The sequence below is a fragment of the Mycetomoellerius zeteki genome, unplaced genomic scaffold, assembly GCF_001594055.1.
Source record: "Mycetomoellerius zeteki isolate Tzet28-1 unplaced genomic scaffold, Tzet1.0 scaffold174, whole genome shotgun sequence".
NCBI lineage: Eukaryota > Metazoa > Arthropoda > Insecta > Hymenoptera > Formicidae > Mycetomoellerius > Mycetomoellerius zeteki.
The window spans coordinates 1,203,772-1,215,485 of record NW_017256696.1 but is presented as its reverse complement, the minus strand read 5'-3'; the positions used below and the strand labels follow the sequence as shown (position 1 = coordinate 1,215,485).

The 11,714-nt window shown below is 33.7% G+C and overlaps 1 protein-coding gene across 3 annotated transcripts in view; it reads left to right on the top strand.

Annotated features, from left to right (window-relative positions):
- The window catches only part of LOC108721516 (myotubularin-related protein 4), an 18,995-nt gene extending 7,748 nt beyond the window's left edge, over positions 1-11,247 (top strand). The window contains exons 1-16 of one of the 3 annotated variants that reach the window (XM_018446087.1): positions 1,425-1,462; positions 5,263-5,317; positions 5,499-5,830; positions 5,976-6,162; positions 6,246-6,424; positions 6,497-6,692; positions 7,267-7,457; positions 7,548-7,743; positions 7,837-8,022; positions 8,200-8,364; positions 8,467-8,717; positions 8,781-9,014; positions 9,096-9,384; positions 9,533-9,634; positions 9,716-9,900; positions 10,324-11,247. In XM_018446087.1, the coding sequence (XP_018301589.1) occupies positions 5,523-5,830; positions 5,976-6,162; positions 6,246-6,424; positions 6,497-6,692; positions 7,267-7,457; positions 7,548-7,743; positions 7,837-8,022; positions 8,200-8,364; positions 8,467-8,717; positions 8,781-9,014; positions 9,096-9,384; positions 9,533-9,634; positions 9,716-9,900; positions 10,324-10,663 (3,009 nt within the window). In that variant the 5' untranslated portion in view covers positions 1,425-1,462; positions 5,263-5,317; positions 5,499-5,522 and the 3' untranslated portion in view covers positions 10,664-11,247. Of the gene's footprint in view, positions 1-1,424; positions 1,463-5,262; positions 5,318-5,498; positions 5,831-5,975; positions 6,163-6,245; positions 6,425-6,496; positions 6,693-7,266; positions 7,458-7,547; positions 7,744-7,836; positions 8,023-8,199; positions 8,365-8,466; positions 8,718-8,780; positions 9,015-9,095; positions 9,385-9,532; positions 9,635-9,715; positions 9,901-10,323 lie in introns of those variants that run through there. The other 2 variants (XM_018446088.1, XM_018446089.1) reach the window with 2 other exon arrangements.
- The last annotated feature ends 467 nt before the right edge of the window (positions 11,248-11,714 follow it).

Below are 11,714 nucleotides of genomic sequence, written 5' to 3'. Positions count from 1 at the left end.
AGTGTCAGCATCGTAGCCAATACGGAAGCAAGAATTTATTCTAGCTTGCAATCCAGCAAGAAAACAAGCATCGTGTGCCACCGGCTTAATAGATATATAATTTCCATCGCGCGACAAAAGTTAACGAACGCGCGGAAACACGAGGTTTGTCGCGTCGCAATCTCCAATATGCTCCAACATGCTCCTACCATAGCTCCTATTCACTCTATCAAGCACGTTGAAGTGAGTAAGAATTATGATAGGAGCATATTGGAACACGTTGGAGTATGCGACGCGACAAACCTACGGAAACGCGGAAACGCGCAACCAATCAGTAATCGGTAAAACGCGAAACCATAACAGCGGATCGCTTCTGATTGGCTACGCGGTTCCGCATTTCCGCGTTTCCGCGCTTATGTAATGGCACCCTAAATTTCCGCTTATGCGGGATCTACAATAGAAGTCGTAGAGATCGTAGAGTCTTAAGTCGTAGAAAATTGACCAATCACAGTTGATTATTCTGCTCATATTCGATTAAAATCCTACGACTGCTACGACTTCTATTGTAGACCCCGCATTATGGATCGCCTGCTTTCTTTTTCATATTTGTCTCTAAACACGACCTTAGTATGATTTGTAATAATGCGGAGGTTGGCAACGCTGATTCTTACTATGTCTACACGGGAACGTATCGGATTGATCTGGAATGATCTTATTATTCGTAGTGAGAGCGAAATGAAAGTATATGTAAAATGTCAAAATATTCTTATATTTTTGCCTTTGTTTTTGTTGCTGTTAATTGGTTACATATTATATGTTGGTAATACTCGCTACGTTTCGATCCAAAGCGTTTACAATCCGATATTTCCAATCCTAGTTTGCTCCACTCCGGTGAGAAAAGTGAATTGAAGTGAACCGAAACTAACCCGTTTACGTCCGAGAAATTCATTCCGAAGTGAATCGGGATTGGACTTGGCTGGGTGTAAACAAGGCCATTGTTGCGTATTATTGCAATACATGCACAACAATTTTGGATTATAATAACGTGACGAAGTTGTGTGTTTGTCTCGCAAACGTATGAATTTCGACTTTCCAATCTTTCCATAGCGAGACGATACGGGTGCGCATGGCCGCATGCTGCCATGATCCATCTGCCGTAAATGCCGTAATGAGAACTGATAGTCGTCATCGTTCCCAGTTCCCACCACTACCAGGCATCAGCACCAGGGGACCAGGCGCTCGCTGTCATTGTGTTCCTGGCAATCCTGGCATTTTATCGTTCCGGAAGTGTCCATGAAGACGATGCTCCGCGTCGCGGAGCAGTGTCGTTAGTACGTGGCGTTCTGTAGCGTTCGGTTCATGGATTTCGCATGAGAGAACAGAGACTGCGGAGGGAGAAAGAAATATATATACCTATATACATATATATCCTTAAAGTATAAACCGACGTGCTTGTCCATGTGGGATATCTCATAATCCAGAAGTGAGTAGAAGCGATTCTTCATTTGCGCTACAATACAAACGTAAATAATCGTATGCACTCCGTGTGCCTTTCTTCCTTAAGGTGAAAAAAAAGTGTTTGCGCGAATAATTACATATATGTCGTATGTGATGCGCGTTACAAGGCCGACACATGTCGCCGAATTGGCCGTCGGCTGCATAGTGCTGTATACTTGCATAGCGATAAGCCAGGCGAGTAGGTAGGCATAGGAACGCGGAATAAAATGGAACACGCGCTCGATGTTGTGTCGCGTCACGTCACGTCACGTTACTCAACAATGTCTTGTGTTGCTACGGATTTCAGACGGAAAGACACAAAAAAAGCTTTTCCATTTCGGATGCACGAAATCTCGTATTTTTTTCACAATAAATATATCGATAAGAAAAATATATACGGTAACATTACGAGCATGAAAATTGGAAGAACACTCATTCGTCAGCTTCATTTTGCATTTAAAGTGGAATCATTACATTCAAACTTTGGAAATAACATGCAGAAAATATAACTGGAATGAACAGCTGCGATGTGCATTTTAGAATTTTTTTTATTTGTTGCATTATCTTTGGCAAAATTTATGATTTTTCCGTTATCTGGCTTATTGATAACACTGATATCTTTATCTCTCTATTTTTCACAAGTACGAAGAATGTGCATAGCGTAATATAAAAATCATTCGATTCTTGAGCAAGACAACTTTTTCTTTCTAAATTATAGACAATTCCATTTGTGTAATCTACATGTGAAAAAAAGTCAACAATTGACAATAATTGACATTGTTATTCAGAAGCAATAGGTTTCACAAATTTACTTTTTCTGAGCACATAGGGCAGTCTCACCAATTCCAATTAATTGACCAATTGTATTGGAACTGATCAATCGCTTTAATAAGTAATTTACTGTTTAATAGAATTGACCAATCATGGTTGACATTTAATCGACCAATTAGGTTAATCGAAATTGGTGAGACTGGTCCATAGGCCGGTATCCATAGAGTTCTTATATTATATTATAATGCCTGGTTTATGCTTCGGTTTTAATCCTAAAATCTTAAAATTCAGCCAATAGGGCTGTCAGTCTTAATTGGTCCTAATGGAAATCTGTGTTCCATTGGCTGAATTTTAGGATTTTAGGGTTAAGACCGAAGCACAAACCAGGCATAAGTCTCAAGTACACTAGTCTTAAAATGTTATAAGCCAATCACAGAACTATATTAACACCTTAAGATATTACTTAAAATGGTTTTAAAATAAGAATAGATTATGAACGATATTCATAAGTCTATTCTTATTCCAAGATCGTCTCAAGTTATATTTTAAGATGCTAATTGTATATGCACATAAATATGTATGCGTACGTGCATGCATGCATACATGCATACATATATATATATATGTGCATATACAATTGAATTTGAAATAAGAACTGACTATGAATGTCGATCATAATACTGTTTAAACTATGTGTACCTTAGAATGTGCTCGTAAAGCCTTTGACAATTGTAGGAAAATTAAAAGTATAAGATAAAAAGGTAAACTTATGTCCGTATTCATAGTCAGGCTTTATATTTAAGGCTTTCTTATCTATATTTATCTTCGGATGCTCTATGAATTATTTTATTGACTACTGAGCATCTAAAGATAAATTTAAGGAAGTCTTAAATATAAGATCTGACTATGAATATGTACAATAAGCTTTTATAGTGTCATTTAAGTGATCTTAAATACAAGAATCAATTGTAAATATTATTTAAGGATAATCTTAAGGGGATCCTAAAGTGAAGCGAATTTTGACGAGATCGCTGTTTTATCGATAAAATGTGACAAATTTTTATATACTACTACACTCAATATCTTACACACACATATACATAGATTTTTGTAGAACAATAGCATTTTAACTAGATGTCTAAGTTTAATTCTATGAACTCCACGTTGTTTGTTCAAATAAACTATTAATCTATGGATCACAATTTCGTAAGTATAAATTGCAAAGCTTTTATATTAAGCAAATGTTGTTACAATATTGACAGTTCTGATGCCATATTGGAGTAAGAAATGGTAAAAAAATTTTAATTTAAATAACTTTCTTGTTCTTGACATAAACCACCTCACAGATACATATTAATGCATATGCTTTAATCCTGGAAAAGGATTTTCAAATCTGTAAAAAGAGGAAAAAATAATTGTTATACAAAATTTATTGCGTTTAATCGGTAATACAGACGACTTTAGGATCTTCTTAAGATTTAATGAGTTAATCACAGGCTAGTAGTCTGTTCTTATTTTAAGATCGTCTTAAGTAATATCTTAAAATGTTAATGCGACTCTTGATTGGACATCTTAAGATTTACTGGCTTATATAAGAATCAACTATGAATAGAGAATAGAAATCATTTATTTTCGATTCGAATGAATATGCAAAAGTATATGAATCTTTTAAATCAACAGTATAAAAACGGAATAAATAAAAAAAAGATTCAGCTGAAGCCAAGGGTGTAAAATATATCATAATTTATAAAAACAGATCGGTGAACACAATTATAATATGAGTTATGTTAGAATAAAACATCAAGAATTATAAAATTGCTGAGAAAGTCAAAATACAAGTCAGAACCGTTAAGACCGTAAATAATAATGTTATTTACGGTGACAAAGAAATGAATACATAATAAATAACCTGTCGTTTAAGGCTCATGTACATGAATTAAATTATAACTTATTTATTATATCTACGTATGCATGATGTAATCATTCGATGTCGGACCGTAAAATTCAAACTATTTTTTTGCAGTTTAATTAATAAAATTTCAGAAATATAACGCTTATTTAGAAGCTTTTCTGTATTAAAATATGGTCGAAACGTTCAAGGTTATAACAGCAAGTTAAATATAATTTACATTTAAATTAAATCAGTGGGAAAAAATTAATTTTTTAATTTAATTTTTATTTTTTTGCATACTATGTACCGCGCCGTACTCTCATTTGCTCAACTTTACAAACCAAGATATTTAATATTTCATGTCATATGTATTAGTATTAAATAACTCAAAAATTATTGATTTTCTGATAGCTTTATCTATTGATTTTTTTGATAGTTTTATCTTTATATGCGGAATAATCAGAAGAATCGTATTATGTAAAAGAAAATCATACAATTTCATTTTAAAAAGTGGTAACCTCGATATGAAAAATTGATTTTTTCGAAAATTAATTTTACCAATATTTGTGTCCCTTCAGATCGTACAATTTTCATCTGAAATGTTTATCCGTACCTTTCATATTTTCTGAGATATTCGATCTATTACGTTTGAAATAAAGTATGTACTGTGTATATATATATATATATATATATTTGTATATTTATATTTAATCTAAAATATATTTATATTAACACGCTTTTAATTTTTTACTAATCTATTTATTGAAAGTAGATTAATATAATTTTAACATTATGGGTAATTATCTTCTTATTTTAGTTTGTGACACAATAAACTCCTTTCAGTATCATTATTCTTGAAACACTGTGATGCATTAAATATTATTGACAATGTAAACATTTATAGGCTGTGTATGCATATGGAAACAAAGTATACACATTTTTTATTAAAAGTATACATATTCAGAGATGCCAAAGGGTTTGCGGGTTATCGCCGTGTTGTCATCCCCTCCCATTGCTAATGCCGATGTTTTGTGAACCTTGTTGGTATCTCTGAAGAAAATACCAGTGAAAGTCTCAAAGATATTATCAAATATATATATTGTTACAAGTTGTATATGTTACAGGAGACAGACTATCTTAATTTGGGAATTCCAAATATAGTTGCTGAGTTCATATTAAGTAAGTTTATTTTATTGATATATAAAGAACAATATAATGATAGAGATAAGATAATAGCTATCAGTGCTTTTTGTCTACTTTAAGATTTTAGGTTTTAAATTTTGCATACACATAATTAAGCTAACAGAACAATAAATCAAAATCAAAACAAATGTCAAAGATATACGTTTTTTAATTATAGAACGAAGAGAGGAGAGGAGGAGAGATGGAGAGTTCAGAGGAACCAACCAGTTTGCAATCCATATGTCATCTCCATGCCTCGGAGTTGTTTCCTAAGCACACAAACTTTGAATGCGAGGATGAAACATTGACAATTCCGTTTACACCATTAAGCGGGGAATCAGTCGTGGCATTGGGACGGACAACGGATGGTGTTTTGGCACTTTCAAATTATAGGCTTTATTTACAATTGAGTCAAACATGTTATAATATACCTCTGGGTCTCATTGAACAATTGGAGGTCAAAGAAATATTTTATTTGCATATTGGATGCAAGGATGCACGTTCTTTAAGGTATTTATAATGTACTGTTATTTTTTTATCTCTGTAAATATATTAAATTTTGCTCTCTTACATTTATTAATTACTGTGTATGACAGATTTATGTAATCACTTTTATTAAAAAGGTATCAACATATTAAAAATACTGATATTTCAGTTGCGCATTTACTACAAATGAGCACTGTTTAGAGTGGTTCAAACGATTGCACAAAGTGACGTATTCACGAAAAAGTATAGAGGATATATTTGCGTTTGCATACTACGCATGGTCTATAGAAGAAGGCAAAGATTATCCTAGGCTTGGAAAAGATAATAGTTCTTATATTACTACTTTTAATTCAGAAGTAAGAGCGTACCTTTTTTTATATATTTTTATCTGCGACTGCAGAAATTTTTGCTTTATATAAATATCCATTATATCCTATAGGTTGAGCGATTAAAATTTAATTTGCACGGTACATGGCGCGTAAGTCAAATAAATAAAGATTATCGGATGTGTCCATCCTATCCACCACAGCTTCTAGTTCCTGCTTGTATTTCCGATGAAACCCTCGAATTTGTTGCCAAATTTCGAAGTTCCAGACGAATTCCAGCTGTTATCTGGAGGTATAGTCTTTATTTTTCATCTTATACGATAGTATTTATAATAAATCATCTATTTTATCATTGTAATTATAGACACGTGAATAATGGCGCCGTGATAGCTCGTAGTAGTCAACCAGAAGTTGGTTGGCTCGGTTGGAGAAGTTCTGAGGACGAGGTTCTTCTAAAAGCTCTTGCGGATGCGTGTAGCTATGATAAAGGCGAATCTACGATAGTAGATTCGCCTATTACATATTCCGATACTGGTGACGATGCGTCGAGTGCTGCCAAAGTAAGATTTTAATCAATTAGAAATTCAATTAGAAGAAGGGTACAACTTTTTTCGCGACCGTTCGGGGATCGTTTTATTTCTATATTTTCTTACGTATTTTTCTTCATGGAAACCAAAAATGATCATAATAATTGCGGTGTTTTACTACAGCTGTATAAAAAAATAATAAAATATATTGAAAACTTTCTTTTTTATTATTCTGCTTTAATAAATGCATGTACAATTCAGTATTCTACATTTCCAGTGAAAATGGATCTTATGATAGCTGATCAATATTCACAGTTTATTGATCCATGAACCGCAAAAGTCTTCGAGTTTTCAGTATATTTTCTGTACTATCAAATATGTGTGCTAGCATAATAATAGAATTAATTTTTACTTCAATATACAGTGCAAGGAAGAAATGATTTTTTGTCGCTGCAAGAAACATAAATCTTGTTAATGAGAAATTATTTTAAACGAGAAATTAAATTTTAAAAAAATATTATACATAAGTGTATATATATATATATATATATATAATTTAGGCATACAATTAGTTCCATGTTTTACATAAATAATTTCCGCTTTATAGAAAGTTTTAATTGTCGATGCCAGATCTTACACAACTGCTGTAGCAAATCGGGCACGTGGCGGTGGTTGTGAGTGTCCCGAGTATTACCCCAGCTGCGACATACAATTTATGAATTTACCAAATATCCATTCAATACGGAAAAGCTTTCATGCCGTACGACAGCTTTGTGCATCGGACGCAGATCAACCAAAGTGAGTTATTTTTAGACTGTTAAATTTATGTCATTTATTGAAATTCTTAATTATTTTAATTTTTTTTTATTAATCTAATTACTTTTGTAGTTGGTTAAGTTTGCTGGAAGGAACGCGATGGTTGCAGCATATGTCGGGTTTATTGCGAGCTGCAGTCACTGTAGCGTCTGCAATAGAGAGGGACGGTCGACCAGTATTAGTGCATTGTAGCGACGGCTGGGACAGAACTCCCCAAATTGTCGCGTTAGCCCAGATACTACTTGATCCATATTATCGTACTATGGAGGTATACAATGTTTTTAAAGGATAATAGATATTTAAGTTAATATTGCTATATAATTTTATAATACTCTGATTTTATATTATTGTTTTATTCCAGGGATTTCAAGTTTTAGTCGAGAGAGAATGGTTAGACTTTGGACATAAGTTCGCGGATCGATGTGGTCAAACAATCGGTTGCGACGATCCTAATGAGCGTTGTCCAGTATTTCTTCAGTGGCTCGACTGTGTCCATCAGTTAATCCTGCAATTTCAATGTAGCTTTCAGATGTCGTCAGCGTATCTAGTAAATATATTTGTATATAAATAACTATGTACATAAATATGTATAAACATTATATATATATACACATACACACATATATCATGAGAGAAGATATGTATTATCAAAGAAATTATTCTAATATTATTTCTAAGTGTAATATTCTTGTAATATTCTTATTTCATAATATTTTTATTTCAGGTAAAATTGGCCCAACATACCTATTCGCAATTGTTCGGTACATTCCTGTGTAATACCAGGCAAGAGAGGCTACAATTGAGACTACGCGAACGTACGTTTTCAGTTTGGCGTTTTCTCAATTCGACTGCGTTCGTGAATCATTTATATTCGCCGTTAAAGAATCAAGTACGTTGTAAAATATGACATATGATTGATATAATTCCACAAAATGACAAAAAAGATTTTTCAACAATGCTGATTTTTATATTATTGTTTATGTTATTTTAGGTATTATGGCCGAGTTGTAACGTACGCGATCTTGTTCTATGGTCTGAAGTATATCTAGGCTCTATGGAATCGTCGCTTGGTATGAGAGACGATAAACAAAGAATGACAGTAATAGACATTGAAGGTGGTGAGAATGAGGAGCCACAGGGACAAATGACGAAGACGAGATCATACGGCGATCTTATGCATGCTCCTGATCATGCGACGCATCTGCACAGAAGACGCAGCGATCCGAGTATTTCTATGGAAAAGTATGTAATAACTGATAAATTTATGCGATAAGTGGACATATTCGTAATTTTTTTTCGTTGCAGGAAATTTGATTCTCTAGCACTTGAGACTGAGATGGATAAAAAGAATGTAAAATACGATAACAAGAACGAAACCGTGAATGAAAATCTATCAGAGACTGAAATCAGAACAAAACGAGATATCATTAATCAAACATCCAATGATTCGCCTGCCAATCCTTCGGTAGATAGTTCCACTGATACTTTGATACCCAACAATGATTCCGTTGTTCCAGTGGTAAATGAAGAGAAGGAAGCGTAAATACACATTTTTTTAATATCTCAACAAAATGTTCAAATGAACTTTTAATTAATTGCAAGATTTATTAAAATTTATAGGCAACAGATAAATTCATCGCGTGATATTGTTTCACCGTGGATTGAAACTGACACTACTACTGCACAAGTTGTTTGTTCTTCGTGCAGTCGTAATCATAATGAGGGTAGTGACATGAGTGATACTAGCGCTCCATTGATATCAAGAACTCCGAGTAGCATATGTCCAGCTTCTCCAACCCATCAAGATGTTATGCTAGATAATCCTGACTGGTTGGACGATGTTGACGGTCTTCCTGTTATATGTTGTGACGTTCAAATGCGAGTCCAACAAATTATTGTAGAGCATAAGGTATTTTATAAGCAGGATATGTTATTTCACACATTTTCAAAATATTCTTTGAAAGTATCTGGCAATATATTATACATAAAGCAGATAATCCTATTTTCTTTTAATAATTTTTAAAATAATTATTTAACTTTTAATTACTTTTTTTTAGCTCAAGGAAGAAGCCTTGAGAAAGGAATTGCATACAACAAGACTGGCACTAATCAAACAAGTTTGTAATCACAATGCAGATATCGATCGTATAGATGACATCGTAAGTAGAGTTCTTTAGCTGACAATTCTTTCTATGCTATGTATGCAACAATATAATAAAAAAATATCTGATGTCTTACAGGGTTCATTACCTGATTCGGTGGGTAGCGCCGGTGAACATGGGGAATCACTACCGTCGGATATGTCCTGGGAAGCTGTGGAGGAATTAGGTCCCGCGCCTACTTTATGGGTGCCCGATCATGCCGTGACTCGATGTATGGGATGTAACACAGAGTTCTGGCTTGGTAGACGTAAACATCACTGCAGGTACGTATTTTGCACAATAGAACAATAGACACTGGTAATAATAGTAATGAAAAGAAAGCAGTAATAAAAAGGTTTCTATATTCAATAAAGAAAATACAATGTTTTTTAAAATATTAAATATGATTCTTCAGTATTTAAAATGTCAATATATTACAATTTTGGCATATGAAATATTAAAAAAGTTTGGAACAAAAATGATTTATTTTAAAAATTACCAGTTTTTAAAAGACTGAATTTGTGAAAAAATTTTCGGCGTACAGCTTGCAAAATCAGATATGTATACATATAAATTCACACAGAAATATTTAAGCACTTTGATGGAATATAGGAATTCTTTTATTTAATTAGATTTATTCTTATGGGTCCAAATTAGTATCATTGTTTTTTAAATTGTATAATTCGTAAACTTATCTTTGTACACAGATGTTGTGGGAAGATTTTCTGCGCCGATTGCTCCGAGAATTCTACTCCCTTGCCTAGCGAGCAGCTCTACAATCCTGTACGAGTATGTAGTGACTGCTACGCACGGCTGCATCATCATCATCATCATCATACAAGTTCTTGTCAGTGCAACACCCGACAACAAAATATCAAAACAGAAAATGAGGACTCTTTCGAAACAGCGACTTTACAACAACCGGTTTCATGTCAAAGATCGAGGAAATTACCATCCACTACAACAAAGGACTCCTGCTGTGACAATTTATTGCAGGCAACGCATCAGAAAACGCAACCATCCATCGCAGCGGCCACAGTAAACTAAAAAGAAGAGTAAGAGTCGAGCAGGAGAAGAAAAATAACATGAAAAAATGCGATTAATCTATACGATGCGCTTGTCGTATTCATTTATATTGCGTACATATGACACATGGACTAATGCATCTAGCTTGTTCTAAGCGATCTAATATATTTATTGCTAGATTAATAATTTGTACGAACAAGTGTAGCTGATATGGAGAAGAGATGACAAAATCAGTATACGAATTGTATATATCTTGAACATAACTCGAGACTAAGATTCCTAGAGAATAAAATTCTATTTCTCTTATAAGAAATAGAAGGGAATCCTTTTCGAGTTTATCTAAGTATCTTTATGCTAATATGATGAAGGGATGATGAGTGGCAAAGTCTCGGATAGGCTGTGATCGACATCTAACTTTGTAGACGACTACACTATCAAGCGAAGTGCTAATTAATTGTCAATTGATTGGTTATTTGCTAATTAGCAATCGGATCGGGCAAAACAAATAAAATCATATTTCTTATAACGACGTCGATGTATGAGAATTGGGATATTAAATGTCATTATCTCATTGCAAGCGTCTTGTATCGATCAGATTCACGAACATCCAGTACCTATATTTTATTCTCCATATTAATCCCTTTTCTTAAATCTATTTGTATGAAAAACATTTATTATAGTATTAAGAAGATATTAAACCTTTAAGAGTCTACGCGGATTATTTATCCTGTAGGTTAAACAAAGACATCTATCGTATAGGTCACAGACTAAGCGCACGGTGTAAACGTAGCCTATATCTAGGGGAAAAAATAAGCCAAGTTAACCCGATTCGGAATACACCTGCTATAAGTTGTTTTCTAGTTATACGTTTATGTCAAGCGCTGCTTTCCATTTGATGACACAAATCGACACAATCGTCGTTCTATCCTTTTTGGACATTCAGAGAGTGACAAGGATAGAACGATACTTGTGTCGACTTGTGTCTCTTAAAAGGAAAGCAGCCATTATGTGTCGAGCATGGTCAAGCATGGAAAGCACCCAAGTCTGTCGATTGGCTATAGGATAGAGAGAT